This window comes from Diorhabda sublineata, chromosome 5 (assembly GCF_026230105.1).
Source record: "Diorhabda sublineata isolate icDioSubl1.1 chromosome 5, icDioSubl1.1, whole genome shotgun sequence".
In the NCBI taxonomy this organism is placed as follows: domain Eukaryota; kingdom Metazoa; phylum Arthropoda; class Insecta; order Coleoptera; family Chrysomelidae; genus Diorhabda; species Diorhabda sublineata.
The window spans coordinates 7,387,587-7,413,063 of NC_079478.1; the positions used below are offsets into that span (position 1 = coordinate 7,387,587).

At 33.2% G+C, this 25,477-nt stretch overlaps 2 protein-coding genes across 10 annotated transcripts in view; one reads left to right on the forward strand and one right to left on the reverse strand.

The window, feature by feature from the left end:
• Positions 1-146: 146 nt before the first annotated feature.
• On the forward strand, positions 147-1,438 carry LOC130443747 (RING finger protein 37). Its single transcript, XM_056778524.1, has one exon. It carries the CDS (start codon positions 157-159, stop codon positions 1,342-1,344), a length of 1,188 nt encoding a protein of 395 aa, XP_056634502.1. The 5' UTR covers positions 147-156; the 3' UTR covers positions 1,345-1,438.
• A 1,230-nt stretch (positions 1,439-2,668) lies between these two features.
• The window catches only part of LOC130444162 (cyclic AMP-responsive element-binding protein 1), a 30,873-nt gene continuing 8,064 nt past the window's right edge, over positions 2,669-25,477 (reverse strand). For 2 of the 9 annotated variants that reach the window (XM_056779209.1, XM_056779210.1), the window contains 6 exons: positions 21,530-21,628; positions 19,704-19,853; positions 17,943-18,069; positions 11,826-11,897; positions 10,228-10,362; positions 2,669-8,657 (listed from right to left, as the gene is read on the reverse strand). In XM_056779209.1, the coding sequence (XP_056635187.1) occupies positions 8,428-8,657; positions 10,228-10,362; positions 11,826-11,897; positions 17,943-18,069; positions 19,704-19,853; positions 21,530-21,616 (801 nt within the window). In that variant the 5' untranslated portion in view covers positions 21,617-21,628 and the 3' untranslated portion in view covers positions 2,669-8,427. Of the gene's footprint in view, positions 8,658-10,227; positions 10,363-11,825; positions 11,898-17,942; positions 18,070-19,703; positions 19,854-21,445; positions 21,629-25,477 lie in introns of all 9 variants that reach the window. The other 7 variants (XM_056779206.1, XM_056779205.1, XM_056779204.1 and 4 more) reach the window with 5 other exon arrangements.

The following is a 25,477-nucleotide window of genomic DNA, read 5'->3' on the forward strand; positions in this document are numbered from 1 at the left end:
GCTGAACAACATATTATGTATTAATTATTAAAAATATTTTCAACTTTTCCGTAAATCAGAATTAATTGAAGGTAATAAAGTAATACATTTGACTATTGCACAACAACAAAAAACCTTATTGGTTGATTCAAACAATGCACATCCTACTTTAGCATCATGTTCAACTTCGTTGATTCGAAATTGGCCCCAAAGGTTTCTTGCAAATCACCAGCAACTGAAAATTACGAGGTTGATAATCTTATCAGCAGTAATTCCGTGGACAGGATTCGGGGATTTATTTCGTATCCTTCAATTAAACCACCTGTAGATGTAGAATTTGTTTTTTTATGTCCTGTTAATATCCACTACATTGTGTTGAATACAACTGTAGGAAATCAAAAATGTAGTGGTATAGAATTATTTGCAAAAACGGAACATTTAGATTACTCGTCCATTGGAAAATCCGTTTACAATGCTGCTGGGGTAATATTCTGTAATAGTAGAAAGTATTCAAAATATGATTCATATCCAAATTTTAATACCTCTTTCCAAAAAGTTTTTTTCAAATCTGATACCTTTAAATATTTCTTGAATGCTACGGGAATAAAAGTGTTAATTTTTCGTACAGATAAATCAGTGCCTTGCCTCGGAAGTGTGGAAGTTTGGGGCATTCCTTCAAAAACATGTTCCAAAGTTACTGTAAATACTATTACTAAACTTGCTACTAACAGATGTACTGAATTTTCTCCTACGCAAACTATTAAAACTGAAGAGTTCATAATTCCAGAAGATTTTAAAGATGATTTAACATATGAAATTATGACCATACCTATGACCTTACCATGTGGAAAAACTATAGATCAAAGTACATTAGAGAAACATTTAGAAAGTGAAAAGTGTTTTGGTAGAAAACCATGTGATCCTTTCACAGGTGTTAAGTTTAATGATAGTTTAAAACCAGTGATGAATGTAGCATTAAAAAGTAGAATAGACATGTTTATGCTACAGAACTCCCATAGGCCAGAATTACTTAATACAAAAAGAATATTAGGACGTGCTATTAGTAATTCTAGTGAAAGTGATACTTCAAGAGAAAGAATGTCAGTTCAATGTGATGAGGGTGATTTGGAGGTAGCAATAGCTAATGCTAAAAGAAGTGCAAACTTCACTATATTTACTAGTGACGAGTCAAATAGTACTATCAATAAGTGTGGTGCGTGTAAGACTGAATCTAATTTTTTGTATAAAATTCTCTGCAATCATCTATTTTGTAGATCATGTTTATTGGAGCTTTGTCAAAGTTTGGTCTGCTCAATTTGTAATAAAAGTTTTGTTAAAAACGATGTTAAAAAATGTTACTTTTAAGGATATAACACAATAAAATTGTCTCTTTGAAATTACAGGTTACTTTTATATTATATTAATTGTATTTAAATATTTAAATAAAGTTTTAAACAAATATCAAAAGTTTCCTAGTTAATGCTTTTGGTCTTTAGAATCGTACGTAAACATTTTTACGTGCGGTATATTATGTCAACATTTGTGTAGCATATTTGTACAAATGGTAAAACTTGAACGGTAATGAGATGCCGGATCTTTTCGATTTAAATTTATGACTAATTCTGCACAAACCTTTTTTATTCCTTTCTGGAAATTCTTTCTTTGCAACCTTATTTATTTTTAATTTATATTTAATAAGATGGTTATTCTTCATTTAATCACCACTCTTCTCTTTCTAATGCCCAATTTTATAAGTGAAGTTCCAACCTCAAAGATACCGTTTTTTGCACAACATGAAATGGAGGATTCGAACCCTAATTTTTTCAAATTGTTTATATTTTAATAATATTGTAAAAGGGTTATGTTAGAATGATTGAAGATGTGCATATTATATTTTATAAACTCGAAGAGGATGATGATAAATTGTCGGCGCACCCAAAAAACAAGTTATTCGTTTTAAAGCGAATCTTCAAATTGCCCCGCGTTTTAAATTTATTGTAATTCTTCAAAAACCGTTTTTGTTATTTTCATCATTAACTTCCCAACTCCTCCCAAGTTACCGTATCACTTTTTTGAAGTCGACTGTTTCTCTGTATTTCTTCACAAGGTTAACTAGAAGCACAATTTTATTGTTTATACAACTTTCTCAATCAATTCAACTTTAAAACAAACTAATATCGGGAAAATTTTTGTTATACCTCCGCGCTGGTGACAACTGGTAGAAAAGTGTATGTAGAGCAATCTCGTTTTGAACTTTAGTTTAATCTCCAGTCTTACCCTAGGTTGTAAAATTGGCCCTACAGAAATCATAAGGAAAAATTAGTAACTTTGAGTGAGTCAATCGGTCCTTTTTAACCAGTAAGGTACACGATCGCATACCGCGGCTTTTTATCCGAATATACAGAATATCTTTCTTTTCTGAAGAAGATATCGAAAAATTTGTTAATAGGATGCTTGTTATCACTTAGCTGGTATAAAAGAGCGATGGTTTCAGCCTTAAGATGACCACCAGTGCGCGTAGGGTGAAGCGTGGTGTGTGCTATAGTCGAAAGTCGATGGTCCTCGTTGTGTCCGTGCCCTTTATTGTACAGAGTAGTAAGTATTTACTTTAATATGGACTTACGAAGGCATCAAGTTTACGTAGATATACATAATAATTGTTATGGGAATAAAAACACATATGAAATAAAATATTCACTTTATTATTAATAATAAATCAATTTCAACTAATACTTAAACATATAGTAGATAATAATCTTATTTACAAATTCCCTAATTAAGACAACTACCAAAAATAGCAATTGGAAATATTTGTTTTCAGAAATTCCAATACATAGAACTGACTTGTTCGAATAAGTGTTGAATATCTAATAATCTAATTATTAACAAAAAATACATTGCATTATTTATCATAAAGATTACGGAAATATCAGTATATTCACATATAATTAAAATGATTAATCACCTCCTGTAATAATTAAAAAAAAATATTATCTTGCAATTCAGTTCTATTTATTCAATTAATTTAACAAGGCAACAATAAGGGTGGAAACATATTTTTTACTCCAAAAACCATTATCGTTCCACCGTGGTTTACAAATATTCACTTTGGCTGTGCGAAAGTATTTTTTTTTTCTTTTTTTGATATGTAAAAATACATTTACATACATACAAATATGTACAAACATTTTTCTGTAAAGACCATTATCGGTCGTTATAAATGATTTCCATCTTTCGTTGAATTTCAAATATTTAAATTAAAAAAGGATCTCAACAAACTGTACCAAAAGTCATAAAATATATCGTTAATTTCAAGTTACATATATACCTCATATAAATCCATATATAGTTCACCAGTTTCAATATTTTTTCTATACGCATGCGGACATTTTAATTGTTATGTTAGCAATACGAAAATATTTCTTGTTGTCTATGGTCTAACGTCATTTTGGTTATAACCTCACTTTTCTAGCACTTGTATGAAGTTCAACTCAGTGTCTTATTATTGCAAAGATTTTCTATCTCAATTTTAAATTTAATGAGTAAAATTATTCAAAAATAGATACCAGATACTTTTTTCCTATTTTTTTAAACAACCAGCGTCATTTAAATTCGAGGTTTGCCGAGTCGCACCTCACCAGTTATGTAACAAAAATGTCAGTTATGAGGTGATGTTTTGTTATCAATGATAAATAATAAATGATTTCTAATTTTTATTATTATCATTGAGAAGGTCACTGCAAAGGATCACACAACGTATAATGTTCAAGGGAACACTTCATCCCCATACACTAATTTTTTGCTAAAAATTCATGAAAAATCGAAATTATGCTTTAATTTAACTGGTGATTATATATTAATATAAAAATGAATTACGATACATTAATTCTTTGGAAAGATGAAAATCATCGAGTGCAATTTCGTAACACAAATAATTTTTGTTTTCACAATAAAAATGGCACTGCTCAAAAATTGTACAAGTCCTACGAAATGCACACTGTTATATAATCTAGAAGGCACTCTACAGGTCGGGACTGTAGAAATATCTACAAAAAATCGAATTTTTGTTATGCATCAAAATAAAAATGAATTACTAGTAAATGTTATATACAATAGTTTCCAAAAGGCATTCCAATAGATAATCTCACATGAATTTAGTATAGTAAGTTCAATTACACGATGAAGATTTTTAATTTCGACCTAATACCAAATGAAAACTATAACGGTGTTCCTTAACCAGACTTAAATGAAAATTACTTGAACGTCTTTAATCTACGTATATACTTAAACTTCAACACATATGTAACGTTTTAACCCTATTTAGAAAATCGGTTTCCCCAACTCTTGGAAAATGATAGGGTTTGAATTGTTTAGAAAATTTCTTGATTTAATGATTGTATAAATAAATTTCATTCACCTTTTCTATGTTAATAATTTTCATAAAAGACAAAATATTTTTCCATCAATTTAAAAAGTAGATCAGCTTGCTGGTAAGACAAGACAGTCTTCAGTTAAAAAGCGATGTGGTAAATGCTTCAATTTAATTAAACGAGGAATCAAACATGCATGCCACTCCAAAGCATCTTTCATAACCAATTTTAAAAAAGTTGTGAATGAATCTAGTACGTTGAAAGGTAAAGAACAAGTTAATTCGTCTTTATCAACCTTTTCACTGCGCCGCCTTTCTATAGTCGGGCCAATGAAGCTTTGTCCCATTTTAGTAGGTCTAGACGAATGTTCTGTACTTGCGGACCATCCCTAACAACGTACCAACAAGACGCACTATTTATCGAGTAGTGAATGCTTGCGCATATCAGCTACAGTCAGTAGCTGATATGCGCAAGCATGCACCACAACGTGCTGCAAGATCGGCTGAAAACATTACTGCTGCTCAAGAAAGTGTTCAAAACAATCTAACAACCTCAATTCGACGCCGTGTTGAGGAGCTTGGTCTTCAAAGAACAACTTTGGCCACAAGTTTGCAAAAGGATTTGCATTTGTTTCCATTTAAGTTCCAGTTGACACAAGAGCCTCTTCCAGGCATTTGAAGTTGGCAAGTGCATGTAGCGAGATCACTCATGACTCTCCAGCTTTCAAGGGAAATTAATGCAAAGAGTTACTAAATAAAATAGACATCTTGAGAAGAGACTCATTTAATTGTTTGAAATACGTTGATGATGCTTGTTTCGAAGTAAGATTGGAGTTGAGAAAACAGATTTTCTGAATATGCTTAAAACGTTGCATGAGTGCTCTTGTTAAAGTGTAATACGTAGATCGAAGACGTTCAAGTATGGTTAAGGAACACCGTGCTATATCTTTAAAGTTTATATGAATGTTATTCGATTTTTTGGAAATATTTCAACAGCAAGATTCTTTATACATCTCACTAAATATATACATCGAGTTCATTAAAAAAAAATACAACAGTTCGTGATCACAAGCCTTCTATCTTCTGTTATGATCCTATTTTCAAGGTATAAAAAATGTTTAATATTTTAATAAATAAAAATTATCAACGATCCAGGAACTCATTCATTTTTGGCTCTGAATGTACATTTAGAGCTAATTTTTTATTTTTACTAATACCAATATGATTTGAATGTAACCAATTACTTAAAAAAAAACATGAAAGTGTATGTCACTATTTTTTTGATAAATTATCATATAATATTAAGTCTTTCATTCCTATATGGTGGAATGCCGAAAATGCTGAAGCCAAAAGCCAGATTTTTTATTTAACATAAAAATGTATTTAAATAGTACAAAAGGGCTCCAGAGCTGACCAGTGTTCTTAGGACTTCAGTCACAACAAAAGTGAAGAGGAAATTGAAAACGATAATAGCGGAAAGAAACTAATGAATATATAATGGACACGGTTATAAAAGGGATTAAAAAATTTTATTTCACTGAGTTTCATAAAGTCTACATCATAAAATCCTTTTTTATCATCTATTCATCAGAAATTTGTTTTTTAAAACTCTAAAGCGAACAAAAAGTTTTGATCAACAGTAAACTACCCTTATTTTCGACATTATTAAAAGAACTGATTTAGAAATTTAATTTTAAAAACTCAAATGTTAAATTTCTTACAATGAATCAAGAAAAAATTATTTTAACAAATAGATAATAGAGTTTTCCATATTTTGGAGACCTTGTATATTTAATCCAAATATCCGGAATAATTGGGGTCTCGATAGTTCCGAATTTTCGGCTTCCAAATGTACAATATCAAATTTTATGCTATATCATAAAATGTATAAAAATAGTTTAAATATTTATTAGATCAGCAAAAAATGCGGTAATTCTTTTTATTTAAATCAAAATCCAAAATTTTTACAATAATTATCAATATATTCGATAAAGAAACAATATTTGTTTAATACAAGGAATAATTTTGTTTATTTGGTTAGGCGCAACTCATTGTAGAGGACAAATTGTTGACTAAGTGGAGAAATAAAAAAAACAAGGGAAATAACCAAATTTATACCTAAATACACAGAACATACCAAAAAGAAGGTAAACTTGTATGTAAATCTCGGCAAGACAAATTTAGTTCTGCCACCTGCCAATCGTGTCGCTAGTGTAATAAAAATGTGTCATTACTGTCAATGTCAATATATCATAAATATAAATAGATTAATATCATAAATAATAGAAGAATGACAAGATAAAGAACACATTACAAAAGTTTAAAAAAAATCGATAATGGAAAAAATGAATAAACAGATAAATTGGTTGGACAAAATATAAATATAAAAACATATAAATTGACAAGATAAATGATGCAAGATTGTAAATATAGTTTAAAAAAAGGAGAAAAGAAGAAAGAATGGGATCAACCAAATAAAGGAACTAGGAACAAAAAGAAGCAAAGGCGGGATATGGGCACAAGATAAAATGAAAAATTTGGTATCAGAGAAATAATTTGTCAAAAAAAAGGAGCTGAGGACAAAAAGAGGGAAAATACAGAAAATAGAGGAAAGAATGGGTATAAGAAGAACCGGAACCCACATCAGACATTTGACGAGGCAAAAGAAAAAGAAGGTAGTGTCAGAAATACATGATAAAGTTTTTTTTGTAATCTTCAAATTGAAAGTACCAAAATTTGGTATCAGAAAAATTAATCGACCAAAAAAAGGAACTGAGGACAAAAAAAGACAAAAAACAGAAGATAGAGAAACCTTAATCAGGCTACAAGAAGAACCGAAACTCTCAACAGATATCTGATAATGTAAAAGGAAAAGGTAACCTCAGAATTACATGATGAAGTTTTTTTGTAATCATCAAATTGAAACCATCAAAATTTGGTATCAGAGAAATAAATCGTCCAAAAAAAATTGGGGACGAAAATAGGGAAAATATAGAAGATAGAGGAAGAAATAGGTACAAGAAGAAACGAAATCCTTTGATACCTTTTACCTTTGATAAGGTAAAAGAAAAATAAGGTAACCTCAGAAATACATGATAAGAGTTTTTGTAATAATCAAAGTTAAACATTCATTCAATTATATCCATTACAAAGTATAAACTGGTCGAAGAATGAACTTCTGTGATACCAATATTACAAGTTGGTATCACATATAGTCCATAATATGTATAATTGGATGAATGTTTAACTTTGATGAAAAATGTATTTTTATCATTTAGTTGAGGAAGGAAGATTAGGTTGCAAGCTATTTTAAGAACGACGTTCACAGTTCATTTAAATCTAAAATAAAATTAAGTTACATAAGTCCTCATGTTTTTTTTGGGTTAATCTGACACCAACAAGCTTATTCCTTATATCCATTGTAAGCATCATGAAAAAAATGAACTAATTTATAGAAATTTACTCTAATAACGTATAAAAGTCCGAGGGCAGTGGCTTGACTAATTAGAGATTAAATAAATCTTGTCGTTGTAAACATATTATTGAATGAAACACGTGAAAAATGTTACTATATCGATAATATTGCTCAAACTCTTTTGGAGAACTAACTACCACATTTTTATATTAAATTAATAGGTACATTTGTATAATCGTATTAGTTTTCACACATAGTTGATTCCGGGTGGATTTAATTATTAAATGTTCACAAACTAATTTTTTGAGTGCTATAAATTCGTTTTCTTGATATATTTTATATTATCTTAGAGTTCCGTATTCTGTAAACGGTACTTACCAAACAATATAAATGTTTTTATATTATAAAACATACACAACAATAAATAATTTTCAATTGAAGATATTGACTGATAATTCGAGCTTATCCTGTATACAAACGATAACTATTATCCAACATCTTGCTGAGTGACGATAAACTCTGGAATACAATCCAACAAAACGCGTCTCAAAACAATTAAAACAATACTGTTGTTGACATTGCACTCTCCTACCACCATCTCGGTTTCGATCCCCCACAATTTTTTAAACTCAGTCCTTCACCTTATTTTAAGTAATTGAGGTTCTCATTCACTCTTTTGTTGACAATACAGTTCTTTTAGCGATTTCAGTTCGTCGATAAGAGCTTTGTTTTGGTTTTCTAGGACCGCTACCCTGTTTTCCAGACACTTTATGTACTCTTTTTTTTTCCTTCGACATTCCCTAGCCGCTTCTCTATTTTTGAGTAATCGCATTTCTCTCTTGCGCGCCTGGTCTTCTCCCCCTCCTCCAGATAGGCTACCAGTTTGCGCCACAACTAAAAAACAATAATTTTATTTAATATTAACCACTGATGCAGTCATCAAGGCTTATTTGGGGTTCATTCGGTTGGACAAGAGTCATGTGGTTGTCTAAAAATTGTTACAGTTTGTAATAAAAATAAAACACAACAAAGAGTATATTTTTTCAATAATAGTGAAAATTGCGTCGATTTAAAATTGAAAGAAAGTAATTATGTATCAAAATTTGACTATCTCATTACTATTACTGATTGTGACAGTCAGCATGGTTTGTTAGGGTTCCAATTGGTTAGCCAAGTGACATGTGGTTGTCAGAAAATTTTAGGTTTCTTTGTTAAAGTTTGCAGCAAAAATTAAATACAACAGCGAATACGATATTTTTTTAGTAGTATTAAAAATTGACTTATATTTGAAAGGCAGATATGATGTGCCAAAATTTGCCTATCGTGCTACTATTGCTGACTGAGACAGTCAGAATGGCTGGTTAGTTTTAATTTGGTTGGCCAAATGTCATGTCGTTGTCTGACGATTGTTACAGTTTGCCACAAAGACGAATCCCAACAAAGAGTGTAATATTTTTTCAGTAATAGCAAAAATTGAGTCGATTAATATTTGTAAGAAAACAATGGTGTATTAAAATTTGCCTATCTTGCTACTGTTGCTGACTGAGGTAATCAGGCTTTTTGAGATCTATTCGATTGTCCATTTGTCCAAAGCCGGCAACAATTGTCAACAAGTAGCATGCAACATTCTTTTGGGAAGTTGCCAGTCGCTCAAACCAGTTCGTTGTGACTCAAGTAGTATACAAGAAATCATTTATATCAATGCAACTAAATTGCCTGCATCATTCAGTACTAGTCAAGAATAAACAATAGTTATTATGTCGGATAAAGGAAGTACAGCTGCGGTTTACTTAGTTCTGATTCGACGATTGAAAAAACAGTCGCTTTCATTCGTATCAGTAGATATTCCTTCTCGCGGTAGATCAACATCCAGTAGAAGAGATAAACAGTCGAAATAACACCATAACGGTTGTTTTTATGAGTTTTTATGATGCATGTGATTGTTTTATTCTTAACTGGCGATTTCAAATAAATTTGTTATTTCGATAAACTTCTATAAATATTACAGTTTTTTCGTATGACCATTCCCTGATTGCATTAAGAGTAAAAAATATACGTTTAAAACCGCATGAATAGTTGCTTTTCTTTGTGGATCCGCAGGAACAGGTCGCAATGATTTGTAGCAATGTAGATTTATTGTACATTATGTTAGATTCCTTTGTGGCGGTCTGCAACAAAAATGAAGTAACAAAATTTGCACATCTTACTACTGTTGCTGACTGAGGTAGTCACCCCTGCAAGTGGATTTACTGAGTTGAAGATGAATCATCATTTTAATTAATAAGTAAAAGAGGCGGTACAAATGTATAATATAACTGCATTATTTTTCCTGAATTAATCGGTCACAAATACTCCATATTCTACATGATAGGAGAGAAACTTTATTTTAGTTTTATTCTAAACTATAAGTAAATTTTCTATACCTTAACATCAAAAAGTTATAAACCTAATAGTTTATTCATACCTGGTACGAAGAATTCCTGTCCTTGAGCATATTGTACAATGGCTCCTCCTGCTGTTGCATTAGTCATCGTTAATGTCTGTATACCCTGATGTCCACCTTCCCCTGTAGTTATTTGGAGAGCCGTTGCTGGTAAAACTGTAATAAAAATTACACTGTACCTTTCTGTATTTTTTTTTCACAGTATTCACAATTTTCTTAATTAAAGTAAAGATAAGTTAAAGTGCAACTTAGGAAAAAGATATTCGAATCTAAAAGAAAGCTGTTAGATAAACTACAAGATTTTATGAAAAGATTCCACTGTCAACTCGAATGCTCTTTGTCCCCTCAACGGTTTTTAGAAGATTTGTAAAATCGACTGGTACTGGTACTGACGTCACATCACCTCACAATTATTTTCGTTACGTGTGAAGTTGAAATTTCATAATTAATTCAATTATATTATGAAATAAAAATTAATTGGACATCATTATTTAGTTTACTGTTTCAACGTTCACTTTCTGTAACCATGATTTATCGATACTGATAATTGTTTGCAGATTCAAAATTCGAATATCTTTGAACTGATTTAAAAATACAAGTGCAGTCATAGAAAATTACTCAATTTTCTTTTTTGGCTCGACACAGATGAACTAATACCACAAAAGTAAAGAAGTGGCATCCTACTGAAAGTGACGCACGTTTCGATAACCAAGGTAAACTGTTTTCCCATACTAGATATCAATTTTCCAGGAAAAATTTCTCTAAATCGTAGCAGAGTGCATTGAGCGTGTATGTTCTTTGGTTATAACTATTAAAGGTTTGTAGCTCAGTCCCAAAGAAGTCGTCTAACATCTTTAAATGTGAGTTCCTTTTATCTTCACAAAAGTAGTGGCCTATGATTCGCCTTTAGGCGAATGTAGGGATTTCTGATGTTTGTAGTAGCGGAAATTTTGCTTGTTCACTTGTCCAACATCTGGTACCTTGTAAACACATCTTGGTATAAAATGCGAAATAATGATGATCTATACACGTTAGAATCAATCGCATGATGTCAGGTTCGTCACGAAAAAGCCGAATAAGTCTAGAAGTTCTGGATGTCTAGATTTTAGTTTAACCGGTCTCTTCAAACTTCTCGACCAATTTTGCAGAATTTTCTGCGCGCTACAGTCGCTGAATTACCGTTTTTTGTAAAACTCACGCACCGGAGAATCGTTCCATAGCAATTGACATACCTCTCGTGCCCCTTCGAATAGCTGCGTTCACGATTTAAACAATACAAAGATGGATTTTTTTGAGACACCTTGTAGTTTAACGAATTTCTTTGGTGAGAGGTTACACCGGGCAGAATAGTAACAATGATTTGTCATTGACTACCGACAGGTGGCACGTAGAATTTTTATTTTTTGATGTTGTCCGGAACCCGTAGGCCACAATTCACAACAGAAATTATAAAATTCGAATGTTAGTAAAAACAACAGTGCATGGGCTAAAACTTACGTTCTAATAGAAGGATGTAGAAAAAATCAAATAAATGGAGACAAACATTAGTATTTACGTTTATCCCATTTCTTTTTCTTTGCAAAAAAATACGAAAAATCCACTTTTAATGAAAAACTAACCTGTGTGGTATGGGATAGAGTGAGACGACAACTCACTATCTGCCTCGGATGAAGTTTGCTCGATTTTTCCTTCTGTGAACACCATAAAATTCATATTCAGTTATTACAATGTTCACATTTCTGATAAGACTTGTTCTCTAAAAAAATTGCTACTTTATAGATCCAAGAGCTAACGTTATCATACCTTCGCATCTTTTAAAAAATTATGATAACTTTGTATTCATCGGTCATAAACAAAAGTTCCGCATATTTCAAGTTGGTATTGTCGTAATTAACATTTTTCAAAACATACACATTTCTAAAAGTGTGGGAAATTCATGTTATCTACCTGAAGAAGCAATTAAGTACAAAACACCATACAGAAATAGATACCATCAAATGGTATATGGATGGCTCCAAAACAGCAGAGAGAACAGAGCCAAACACTATAAAAGGTTGGGTTGAATAGCTGGAAAATGTTTATCATCTTGTCTTATAGCCAAGTAGGTATCTAAACTTCAATATAATAAGATCCAAGTTAGTCTGGAGTGTCTGGATGTTAAATCAGATAACTAGGAAGAATGAAGTTGCCATCCAATGGATTTCGGGATAATTGGAGTGGAGGGAAACGATATAGCTGAGAGACTTGCTAAAGTAGTGGCGAATAAACACTTCATAGGACCTGAGCCCTTTTTCTAAATTAGCTACAGAATAATAGAAAAAACACAGGTAAAGAAGGAGGGAAAGGGTTACTGGAACAATCTACAGGTGTTGAGACAGGTAATAATACTGATGGAGAGTTATAATATGCACCAACATAGGCAAGAACAATTTATGAATACTACTAGGAGTCTTGTCGGCGCATTGAAGACGCTAGGTTTAATAGAGAGTGCTACATTCATATTCTTCTACTTAGTGGACTATCAACATTTTTTCTAAATGTAAGAAACTACAGATTTCCTGGAAGCGTATGAAATTGAAGACGAAGATCTCTGGATCTAGAGTCATCCCACATTTTGAACTACAGGGTGCGGCAGCATAACTTCCTTTTTTCAAAAGTTAATAAAACTTATTGTATGAATCAGAAAATTTTTATTCGTTTTTTATAATACAGGCACATACATAAAGTTTTGTTTTACTGAGTTTTGAAGATCAAATCAGTTAGGTGACGTCCCCCATTCTCCATACACTGAGTAAACCGATTTCTGGCGTTTGTCATGACTCTTGCCAGCATAGCAGGCGTTATGTTGGCAATTTCTTCCTGGATGTTCGTCTTCAAATCTTGTAGGGTCCTTGGACGGTTCACATACACACGGGATTTCAAAAAACCCCATAGGAAATAATCACAAGGGGTCAAATCGGGAGAGCGGGCTGGCCACTCCAAATCGCCCCTAATTGAGATAAGGCGCTCTGGGAAGTGTTCCCTCAAAACAGCCATCGATGTTCTTGAAGTGTGTGCCGTTGCTCCGTCTTGTTGGAACCAAGTGTCCCCTAAGTCCAACTCATCTAGCCGTGGGAAAAAAAATTCCTGTAACATGTTTACATACCGGTGCGAATTCACTGTCACTGTGACTTCATTTTCCTCAAAGAACCAGGGACCAATAATTCCACGTGAGTAAATTGCACACCACACTGTGACTTTAGGTGAATGCAAAGGCCGTTGATGCAATTGTCGAGGATTGGTATCAGCCCAGTAGCGCATGTTTTGTTTGTTTACGGATCCACACAAATGAAAATGGGCTTCATCACTAAAAAAAACAATAGCGTCCTCAGGAACGACTTCCAGAAAAACCTCACACGCGTTCCTCCGAGAATTGAAGTCACGTTCAGAAAGTTCCTGCACAATTGCCATCTTGTATGGATGAAAATGAAGATCATCATGAAGTATTCTCCTCACAGAACGATCGGAAAGTCCAAGGGCAGACGCATGTTTGCGCGCAGAACGCCGTGGTGATCGCAACACTGAAGTTCTAACTAACTCAATGTTCTCCGGTGATCTAATGGGCCGAGGGACTCCAGTTCTTCGTCTTGTCACACTTGCAGTTTGTCTGAACGTAGTGACCCACGTAACAATTGATTTCCGGTCCGGGACAGGGGCCAAGGGGGCTAAATTAAAGCGATTCCGAAAGGCGCGCTGGGTTGCGATCACAGAACATCCGCTCGAAAAGTAAACCTCAACGGCAAACGCACGCTCCTCACTGTTCCAACGCATGATGGCGACTGAACTGTGCCGGGACAAAACTTTATAGTCCCCCCTCTCGAACGAGACCACTAGCACTCCGTTACGACATCTACCGACTAAATGGCGAACTTTTTAAAAAAGGAAGTTATGCTGCCGCACCCTGTATCTAATAGAAGTGAGATTAATAGATCAGCTGTAAATACTTAGTATCCTACAGCCCAGCAAGTAAAGGGCTTGCAGTGTACATGATTCCCTTTCACATAATTTCAAAGATAAAAATATTTTAGTTCAAGTTGATATTAACTCAATTGAAATTGTTACTATTTGAGAATCTAGTTTGTTGAAAATATGAAAAATAATTTGAAAAAAATATATTCGAAATATATGTAATGAAATTCACTGAAGAATTTGATTAAAAATTTTTTTAGAGAACTAAAAATCTTTTCTACAAGCCCATTGTTTAAGATTTTTGTGTGAATCCCATACCACAATAGACCGTGTCTTAGTAAGAAGTTTTTGAAAAAAAAAATCAAACATCCTTGTAGCCCAGACATGCAAATTTTGTGAGAAAAATTTCAAATAAGAAAATGAAAAATGTTTAAGAAGGAAAAACAATGGGTTTATACCATTATTGATAACAAAATAGTCGTCTATTGTGTTACCAATGTTTAAGAAAATTTATTTTTGGCATGCATTACAATACTGAAATATACACTCACGAAAAGCTTAATATTCTTTTTGTATAAAAATAATGTTATATGGAAGCGCGTTTTAAAAATAATTAAAGTACAAAGTTTGCCACTAGATGCCTCCAAAGTGTCATGTCAAATGCCACTGCTTTTTTGAGTGCTTTATTGCATAATATTTAGATTTAAAATGTTTTTTTATAACATTCAAATAGGGTAGCTAATTGTTAGACTATGGTCTCCTATAAACGCCGTCGGCCGCGTACAGCGTAACGCCGTACGCCGCGTCACCATGCTTACTACAGGAATGTACTGTAGTGGTCTCTTTCACACAGTGACGTGTGGACACCGTAAGCGGCATTCAAACGTTTTGCGCCGCGTCTCTAATCATTTCGAACCATTGCTCTTAGTTGTAGAATTGATATGAATGTTATATCACACGGCTACACGCTAGCACTGTTTGTCGACTACTGAGCCTACGTTTAGACGCCGTTTACGCTCAAATCTGTCGCCACATATAGCATTTAACAGTAGAACGAGGCCATAACTAACCTCTGCTTCAAAAGTCGCGTCTTTCAGATATTTGTATCACAACATTATTGTGCTACCTGTTCAATATTATCTTCAGTTACGCACTTTTACGCATATAATCATTCGAACAATTTAATTTTTCCATTTTAACAATTTACAAGTATCGCAGAGAATCTTAGTACATATTTATATCCTTCTTCAATGTTGTCAACAACTTTATATGCCATTTGTTAACAGTAGCAGTTCTTTGAACACGATCTTCATCAATATCTTATCTAATATTTTCTACTTGAAGTCATTTTGTATGACAATATTGAAAAGAAAGATTATATCATTAGTAGTAGTCACAGAACAGTTGATAGACCTGTTATGGAAGAAAGAATAAGAATAAAAGATTTAATGTCCTGTCGGCTGCCGTTTGTAGATCAAAGAACTTTTTGGTTTCGGTTTGTATGTGTTCTTAATAATATTACATTACTGATACTATAGGAGGACCCTTTTTTCGATGATGGCGAAATCCCTACCACCAAATATCTATGTTCAATGATGTCAAAGAGTCTATAACTCCATAATAATTCTGTTTTTATTCTGAACGGTACGGTTGTAATTCCAAATAACAATATTTTTTTTATGTGTAATGCTCATATTTATGACGCGCAATAACCAAGACACAATCTACGTCTTGCTACTTCTTTACGCCAGCAATACGTGTATGATTGTTTGTTATCCACAAAGCTGATTCCAAAGTTACAGCATCGAATCTGGTTGAAGTGATAGAAGATCCCTTTTCATCAAGTACGGTAACTGTTTCTGCCTTCCGATGGTGCAAGTCCAACTCAAACTTCTTTCAGTCTGCGCTTTTAATTCCCAATTTAACGAATCATATTTACGTCCAGTGTCACTTCTAGGTGCTCTAAATAAAACATTCTTTGGACACTTTTCTGTAAGGATATTTCTGTATACATGCTATATGAAGACGGTTTAGATTCTGGTCTCCTTTGTTCTTTTGGGGCGGGAATAATAAGACTGTTCTTCAGGTATCTTTTAATGTGCTCTATAACAAGCTTATTATTATCATGAGTGAATGTTGGAAAAGTTGAATGATTACTCATATCTTTCGCCACTTTCTTCTTTTGCATAATAATTTCCAGATGTTTTTTGTCGCATCAAAAGTGTTCATAAAAGTGGATTTACAAGCAACCGCAATGTTACCCTCTCCAACCATCCATTGCGACTTCCTGAATCCGTTTTGAAGTTTATCTATTTATATAAAGGATCTATTATGTCCTGGAGCTGTAAACACTTGACAACGCAGTTTTTACAACTGATCCATCAATCCCACTCCTTTTAAAAAGTCTAGAATATGGGATGGCTCTAATTTCCAGATATATTCGTCTTCTATTTCAAGTGCTTTCAGGTGTACTGCTCTAGAGTTCCTTATTATTTCACACTTCGACAGAATGTGGATAGAGGTTTCGTCCTGTGTGTAACAAAATCTGCACGCCGCATTATCTGCTAGGTCTAACATCTTTAGGTGTTTGTTGCACCGATAGAACTCCTGATAGTATTCGTAAATTGTTCTTATTTCTTTTGATACATTCAGCAGATCTACTCTGATTATAGTTTCCCAAAAAAGTTTTTGCCTGTCTCAGTCCTTGAAGGTTGGCCCATGATGTAAAAAGCATCTACCTGCCTGATTTTTGACTGCATTTGAAGTACTAGCACTTTGCCCGTTTGATAAGATATTGTTGATGATACTTGTCACTACAAAGATCTCATTTTGCGGAAATTTGACACTCAGCCTCTGTGTTACTTCTGCTTCTGAATTGTTTTTGACATAAGCCTTGAATAGAAGTTGCATCATCGTAACTTTTCTTCTATATTTCTTAATATTTAGATATTATTTTTGCTTTTGTTTGTTTTCTATATTCTATTTCATATCGGATATTGCTTTTTTCTTTCATAGTTAAGATCAAAGGCTGATGCCCTTGAAAATCTAATCAGGCTTCTATGTTTGTAACTTTTAACGTCACTAAATAAACCTGAAGATTTGTCCTTGTCCTTGAACACTCACTGATGACGTGGTCTGCTGTTTCTTCCTTCTACGTGCACCAAAGGCACTCCGGGTTGGCCGTGATACCTTTACCATAGAGATTACGTCTTAGTTGGGCGTATTCCTAGTCACCAGTCGAATTTTGCGGCTGTGTTAGAGGAGGTAAGACAGACAAAAGACCCATTTAAATGCGCTTTAGCTCATCTCGAACCAGATGTTTCCGCCCATCTCCACAGATACAGTCTTGTGAACAAACTTCTCAGAGATGTGATGGCTGTCACCAAAAATTGGTTCCGGATCCAATGGTGGTTTTGTTGATCCCTGTTTCACGAACAAATCAGCTTACTTCTTGCACTTGGATTTCCTTTATTTGCATGATATAGTGTAAATCTTTCATTTTGCACTATTATTTTTCATATTTCAGGCCTCTTTAGGTACTGCACACTCAAATTGAGATTTGGATATCTGTTTAAAATAGAATATGAAGCTTTTCAATTTAGTGTTATTTAGAATAAAATCATGCAATTATAATAGAAACTTAAAAAACAAAATTATAACTATACCTCAAAAATATATACTGTAAAGAATTTGAATATATACTAAAAATTTTTTAAAATTCCATAACTAAAAAATTGAAAGAACTTTTAACGTCAAGAAATTGCTAAGGCATGCATATAAAAACATACCAGCTATCTCACCCCCTCCAAGATCATTTAAGATTTTCCTATACGATGGCCGCCGCGTCAACAGATCCCTGCGTTTTTTTGGAGATTCTTCTTCTGAAAAACTATCGTCACTACCTGCTTCTACTACCTGCAAATAGATGAGAGAAAAAAAAATAGAAATTGAATTTGTAATTCAACTTTCGTGATTAGAAATCTGCGCACTGTAAACTCTCAACTATATTTTTTCAAATTTAAATTTCTTTTTAACCAAGTTATCGTTTTCTTCCATCTCTATTCTTTTAACTTTAACTAAGTACCCAAGTAATGTATGGACAACATCGCGACGAACCCATTGTAGGGTCATACAATATAAAAAATAGACGAAAAGTGAGCGAGAGTTAGTTAGTTGCTTAGAAGACTTAAGCATAACTATTCACTAACCCTTATCACTAAACTATTCACTATCACTTATCATTATTTTTTTTAAATACACCGTTAAAAATTTAGAAAAGACAGAGGCCCGATGAGAAAATAATAAAGAAATATGTGAAATTTGAAATGAAACGAGTATTTTGTTGAACAATTTATTTGAAAACGGCAAAAACTTTTGACAAGACTGTATTTATACTTCATCTATTCACTAACACTCAAACACTAAACTATTCACTAACCCTTATCACGAAACTATTCACTATTTTATTAAAATACGCCGTTTATTCTTCACTATCACGATGTGTTCACTATGACATCAAATTTTTCACTTACTTCTAGCGCTGTTAAAACCTCGTTTATACACTATCAACACATTCTGGAATCTTCGATTTCTGGAAATCTCCATTTTGTCGAGAGAACCAGCATTGCCAACTTGAATTTTGAAAACACAGAGGCCTGATGAGAAAATGAATAAAGAAATATGTGAAATTTGAAATGAAACGAGATTTTGTTGTACAATTTATTTGAAAATGGTAAAAACTTTTAATCAGTACTGATTTTATACATAATCTATTCACTAAGAATCAAACACTAAACTATTCACTAACCCTTATCACGAAACTATTCGCTATCAATTATCATTAATTTTTTTAAATACGCCGTTTGGTTTAGTTTTCACATCACGATGTGTTCACTATGACATAAAATTGTTTACTTACTTATAGCGCTGTTAAAACTTCATTTATACACTATCAACACTTTCTGGAATCTTCGATTTCTGAAAATCTCTAATTTGACGAGAGAACCAGCATTGCCAACTTGAAATTTGGAAAAGACAGAAGCCTGATAAGAAAATTAATAAAGAAATATGTGAAATTTGAAATGAAACGAGTATTTTGTTGTACAATTTATTTAAAAATGGCAAAAACTTTTAACCAGTACTGATTATATACATTATCTATTCACTAACAATTAAACACTAAACTATTCACTAACCCTTATCACGACACTATTCCCTATTTTATTTAAATACTTCTAGGGCTGTTAGTCTCATTTATACATTATAATCACATTCTAGAAACTCCGATTCCTGGAAATATTTAATTTGCCGTAAACAGTCTCAAAACCAATGTAGACAGGTTACAAAAAATAGGTGAACAGATGTTACGGAAATAAAAACTGGATCCGCCAAAATTTAGCATCGATTAACACATTAGACAGGACCGGATGTTCGGGAAGTTGCACTGGATATAGACTCGCGTTCGTGTGGTTTGAGTAACTTAACCTATCTTAAAATTCTAATTGATATTTGATATATGAATATTTTTTTTATTAAATTATAATACTTACTCGTAACGTCTGTAAATTTCCTTGCGTCGTTTGGATAACTGAATTGGGTTTGCTGCTAACCAATATTACGTTCCCTTTACTCAACATAGGTTGTAAATTAGCTGCAGTTTGTATTACAGATTGTTGATTTGGTTGAATAACACTTTGAACCTGCGAATATGTAATAAAATGTATATTGTCAAGAAAATCAATCTAAAAACAAAATGCAAACACTATGGTATCAGGGAGTCATCTACCGAAGCTTTTCACCTACACTACGAAAGTTGTTCTAAAATTTTATAGTTCTATTCATCCACAAATTATGTGGAAGAAATTTGTTAAAAACATAAAAATGAATTGAAAACCCAAATTTTTTAGGAAACGATTAAAATTTTAGCTACAGGCAGTGTTTTAAATGTATTGTTAGTACTACAAAACTACTATATGAACCAATATCACAACAACTGCTCTGAAACATCAATGTAACATATAGGTTAGAAACATAACTTGAAACCTACAACCGACTTAAATCGAATGTAGTTTTGTATCCCGAACGGTAAAATGACAATTTAACACCGAGTGACTCCCTTGTTCGATATAGTTTGTTGGATTTGTAATGGAAATGGCCCTGATATAGGAAAAAATTTCCTGTGCAAGACAAGATTATTTTAGCTTTGAAAGAAAAAAATTACAATAAAACCAAATAGCTCGACGAACCAAACAGCTTTTAACTACCGACGTGTGTGGAGTTTCTTCCAAACCCGCTGGAATAGGTGCATAAGGAAATTTTTATTGAAGAAACCGTCCAGTAGTAATCTGGGGGTGAAAAAGGTTTTTTTAGCAAGGGTATTGCCCGATTCGATGAAGCGAAACAAGTATCGGGCTTGGCTCCAACTCTGTTTTAGGTCTATATTGATATAAGCGGTGTTGGTAGGTCTTAATCGACGATTGTATTAGCAGTATCCGAGAATTGACTGCTCGAAAAGACAACAGCCTTTTGAGAAGGTGATGACCCTATATTTGATAACGGGTGGGATGAATTAGAATAGAGGGGTAAGTTTGTCCTAATTTTCATCCGAGTATCTGGACTTATTCAACCTACTTTACACAACGATTTGTCGCCATTTTGACTTCGCTTATTCAATATACTCAATTGTTTAAGAACCCTGCTCTAAGTGTAATTCCATCTGTTTTTTGAATGCAAGATAGCAAATGAAACGAGGATAAAGTATGAAACCAAATGAAAATCGATAAGAAGGAGGCAATCCCAACTCTTTTCTTTTTTGAACAGAATGAGATTTAAACTGAAAAATAGAATAAGCGCCGGAGTCACACACCAGTTGTTATTTTCTTTCAAGGTAATAGGACAGAAATACAGGGCTAGGAAATTTTCTACTATCCTCTGTATAGTAATGCTACGATAAATAGCAGTAAAATAAAAGAAGGTCCATCTAAAAGTAGTGTAGAAGTTTTGTGAAATTTTTCGTTGCATCTGTACCGGTTCTTTGGAACTGAACTTACTTAACGACCATCCCTCGTACATTATAAAACTATTTTTGTTTGAATTGAAGGGAATACTTTATTCGATCACCGCTTAGGGTATTGTGAAATGTCGCATTTAGTAAAAAACCTGCATTGCATATTTATAATGAAAAATTTTTTTTAATAACTATGAAATTTTGCGTGCGATGATTTTTATATTTTATAGACACTTATGTAAATGAGAAAGCAAAGTGGCACGGGAGGGGCGAAAGGACCCCTACCTGTGCTTGCGTATGGGAAGGTAAAGTCAGCTGTACAATGTTAGTTGCTGTCACCAGATGAGGCTGGGAATTAGAGACGCCTACCGATGATGCAACACCACCTCCGGTTTGTTGATCAGGAGATGGCGCTAGAGGATCCACTTGACACTTTTCCTCCACAATATCGTCCATGTCCTAAACAACCTGTCAAAACAATAAATTTTATTTAATAAGCTTTTAAATTGTTCAATCAAAAATACAGCAACAATTAAATTTATTTCTGACAACATGATACCAGTTACATAATCTTGGTAATAGAAAAGGGATTGATTTTCGTGATGCCCCTCTTATGAAGACCATCCCTTATAATGATAAAATAGCTTAAATATAACAAAGAACATAAAATAAAAAGAGAAATCAGGCAGACATTAAGAAACAAAAGAAGAAGGAAAATAAATTAGTACCAGGCACCCATCCAAAATGATTTGGAAAACTGATGAATCAAAAGCGATTACAGGCTATGGAAAGGAACACGAGAAGGAAAGGAAAGGAAAGAAAAATGACATTAGACACACGGTAAACACAGATAGCAACAAAAAGAAGGAAAAAATGGACAATGATGAAAAAATTCTAAGGAAAGAACGAAGATAACACTACACACGAAAAGAACCGTGGGTAAATATAAACACGAAATATAAGATGACCAGAAAAATAATAAGGTAGGGGAATTAATAGCAATATGAACTACATCGGAATAACATGAAAACAAGAAAGAAATCGGAATAATGAACTATGATGAAAGGATAATAGGATAAGACCAATTTTTCGAAGAACAACTTCGAGTGATAAGAATGGTAGACTTACGTAAGAGAATGGAAGTAAAAACAGCTTTATGAACACTGCCGAAGAGAACCGACAAAAAATACAACTGGCAACAGAATAACAAACCTTTGTGTAGAAATTGACAAAGGTCCGAAAATTGGAAGCGTTCATTTTCTCCTGTAAAAGAATGAAAAAAAGAAAACATTGAGAATAAATGAAACTGTAAAAGAAAAATAATAAATAAAAGAATTAGGTGTTAGGAATTTAGAAAAAAAACAGATAAAGGTCAAATATTAAACATTAACAACAAAAATGAGACCGTAGGGAAATTATGGTTCAAATTTAATGATGCAATATTAAATTCAGAAGATTTACATTCAAAAATTGAGAAAGAGAGTACAAGGATTGAAAAAAAAACAAAAATCATGGATTGAGTTTGGGGAAAAACGAAAAATATCTATGAAGGCAGAAGTTTTTTGAAGTAGTGTGAAATGCATGGAATAATACAATAACAACTGTACAGATTGTAAAAGATGGAAATCCAAAAAAAATTTAGGATCCTAGGTTTCCGATATAACCTCCCGACACTGTAACTCCGTAGTTTAAAAGTAAGTGCCAAGTTATACATCGGGGACAGCTTTACAGAAGGCGAAGGACCACTTTGATCAAATCTTTTTTCTCGAAGTAGTTCAGAAAGGCTTTACCCAAGACAGCAAAAACATACACGTTACGACGACTAAACAACAGTGACGATAAGGGTTAGCCGTTCACAAGAGAAGACCTTCCGAAATACGATGAGGACCTATCGGAATGACAGGGGGTGGTGGAATGTCCTGCTTCACATCCCTCCGTGGATTTATCCATGGACGGGCTTTCTCACTCGCGCGCTTGTGTGTGAGTGTGAAAATATATCGGAAGAAGAAGAAATCATGGAAAAATGGAGACCTAAAAGGCGAAATTAAACAAATTAGCAAAAATACTGAATTCTAATATAGGATATGATTCAGATTGTTCAGTAACTCTACGTGAAACAAAATTAAGTTAGTTTATTTATAAATTAATAAGAGTAATAAATTAATTAGTAGCGAATATATTGAATATTTAATGGAAATTAAAATTATAATACTTTCATTTGCAAAATGAATACAAATTATGGTGAGCCCAATCGCTACTATCATCACGATATCAAAATTTAAAAATAAATACGGTTACGGTTACATTTAAGGCAATATTGATTCGTTTGGAACTGGAAATTGGTGCTTGTCAAACAGGAGATATATATTATGGAGTCTTCAACAATTTAATCTAATACTTTTTGCCTGCATCTGGCATTTAATAAAATGCACCTGGCATTGTTTTTTTCAACATTCTTACTCGAATCGAATTTCATTGTACAACATTCCGTCAATTGAAAAAATGGAAGAGAAAGATTTTGTCGTATAAAAGCAAATGCCTGGACAACTGATAAACCCTAGTAAATAACTTTTTTAAATCTATAAATAAAAACTAGCGAACCCGACAGACGTTGTCCTGCATGATATATGAAGCGATTAGGATTTTATACAAAGTAAGAAATAAGACAACTTATCTAATAATTTTGTTATTTTTTATTTTGAAATAACATCAACTTTCTAAAATCAATGCGTTATAATCAATAATGCGAGTTGATGAAAAATATTTTAGTCAATTCCTGATGAGTATAAATGAATAAACTTGACGGTTTTCCAACGCGAGAACACTCCACATATAATTGGCCATGTGAAAAGACCTGATTTCCTAGATCTATCCCACAAATCGACATTGTTTGACTTTGTCTTAATGACTGTCTTCAATCGTATGCACTGTGTTATATCTGCGTTGGATTCGTATATCCCAACGTTCAAATGCATCACCAACCATAACAACTGCAACTTCATTAATGATCGGTGCATTATATCAGGCCGAGCACTGCCCAGATGGTACTTTCTCTGCTTTGGTGATGTTTAGCAGTCTATTGAGCAACTGGTTGTGATTTCGTAAAAACGGTTCTAAAATATTCACAATTTCTCGCTCCTCCATCTGCTCGATATGGTTGTACTGGCAGCGTGCGTTTATTCGCTGCTCCTTGACCCGGAATTTTAAGCGTTGATTGAAAATTGTGACCGTCCTCATTCTGAACGATTGAAAGCACGAATTGAATTTGCAAATTTTACGTAAAAACAATTTAGATTGAGATTATGTCGGCTAATTCAATGGTTGCAATACAACTTTTCCAGATGCGCAGCAGAAACCTATTTAAGTGCATGACAGTGTTGGCATTGGTTGTTCATAGCACCGATTACAATTTGTGAATGTGACTCGATGTCCGACTCAAATTCAAACGCAAGGCGAAGAAATGATGCACGTGTCAATGTGCGATACACTTGCATACGCTGTTGTTCACGTGTTTTGAATATGTCTTTGACTCGTAGACGGGCCATTCTTTGTCTCAATGCATTAGCTCGAATGTGTTCGTTGCGTTGCTCTCTACTTTCATTGGCACGTCTGATTGCAGGCTTCTTAAATTTTCATTGTCTTCTGCCGATCTATTTAACCGACGGTTCTGGAGTAATTGTGAATTCCGAGACCGTCGAACGATATTTCCTCCTCGTCCACGAAGACGTGGCATTGTTTTATGCACGTAATTTATATGTGAATATAATACACTTAATATTCACTGAAATGCGACACCTGAAATATCAAAAGACACCGTACAAAAAAATTATAATGTCAAAATAACGAAACACACTTAATATAATACACTCAAACTAAAATGTTGAAAAATAAACGAAATCCTATGCACGTAACTAGATATGAATATAATATGCTGAATATTGATGTAAATGCGATACATACAATATCAAAACACAGCGTACAAAAAAAATTAAATGCATTGAATGAATCCATACACAAAATGAATGCTTAAATGTATACATAAAAATTCATTCGGTAATTTTATACTTTCGTAGTACCCTCGTTCATCCGATTTCGATGAATATTTTTTTAAATTTTCGGTTTAACGGCAGATTTACGAAAAAAAAATTATGGGAATAAAAAAAATGAAAGCTAATATTGGTTTCAGGGCTTTAAATGTTCATGAAAATGCACTCATTCACGTATAATTGCTTAAATGATGAAGGTAATTATCAATTTTCCGTTTCAAATATTTTTCCTGGATTTTTTGGAACAAAAATTTATTGATACGAATGTACT

What these genes read in the sequence shown, in the direction of transcription:
- LOC130443747 (XM_056778524.1), top strand. Translation starts at nt 157, where the DNA reads ATGTTCAACTTCGTTGATTCGAAATTGGCCCCAAAGGTTTCTTGCAAA.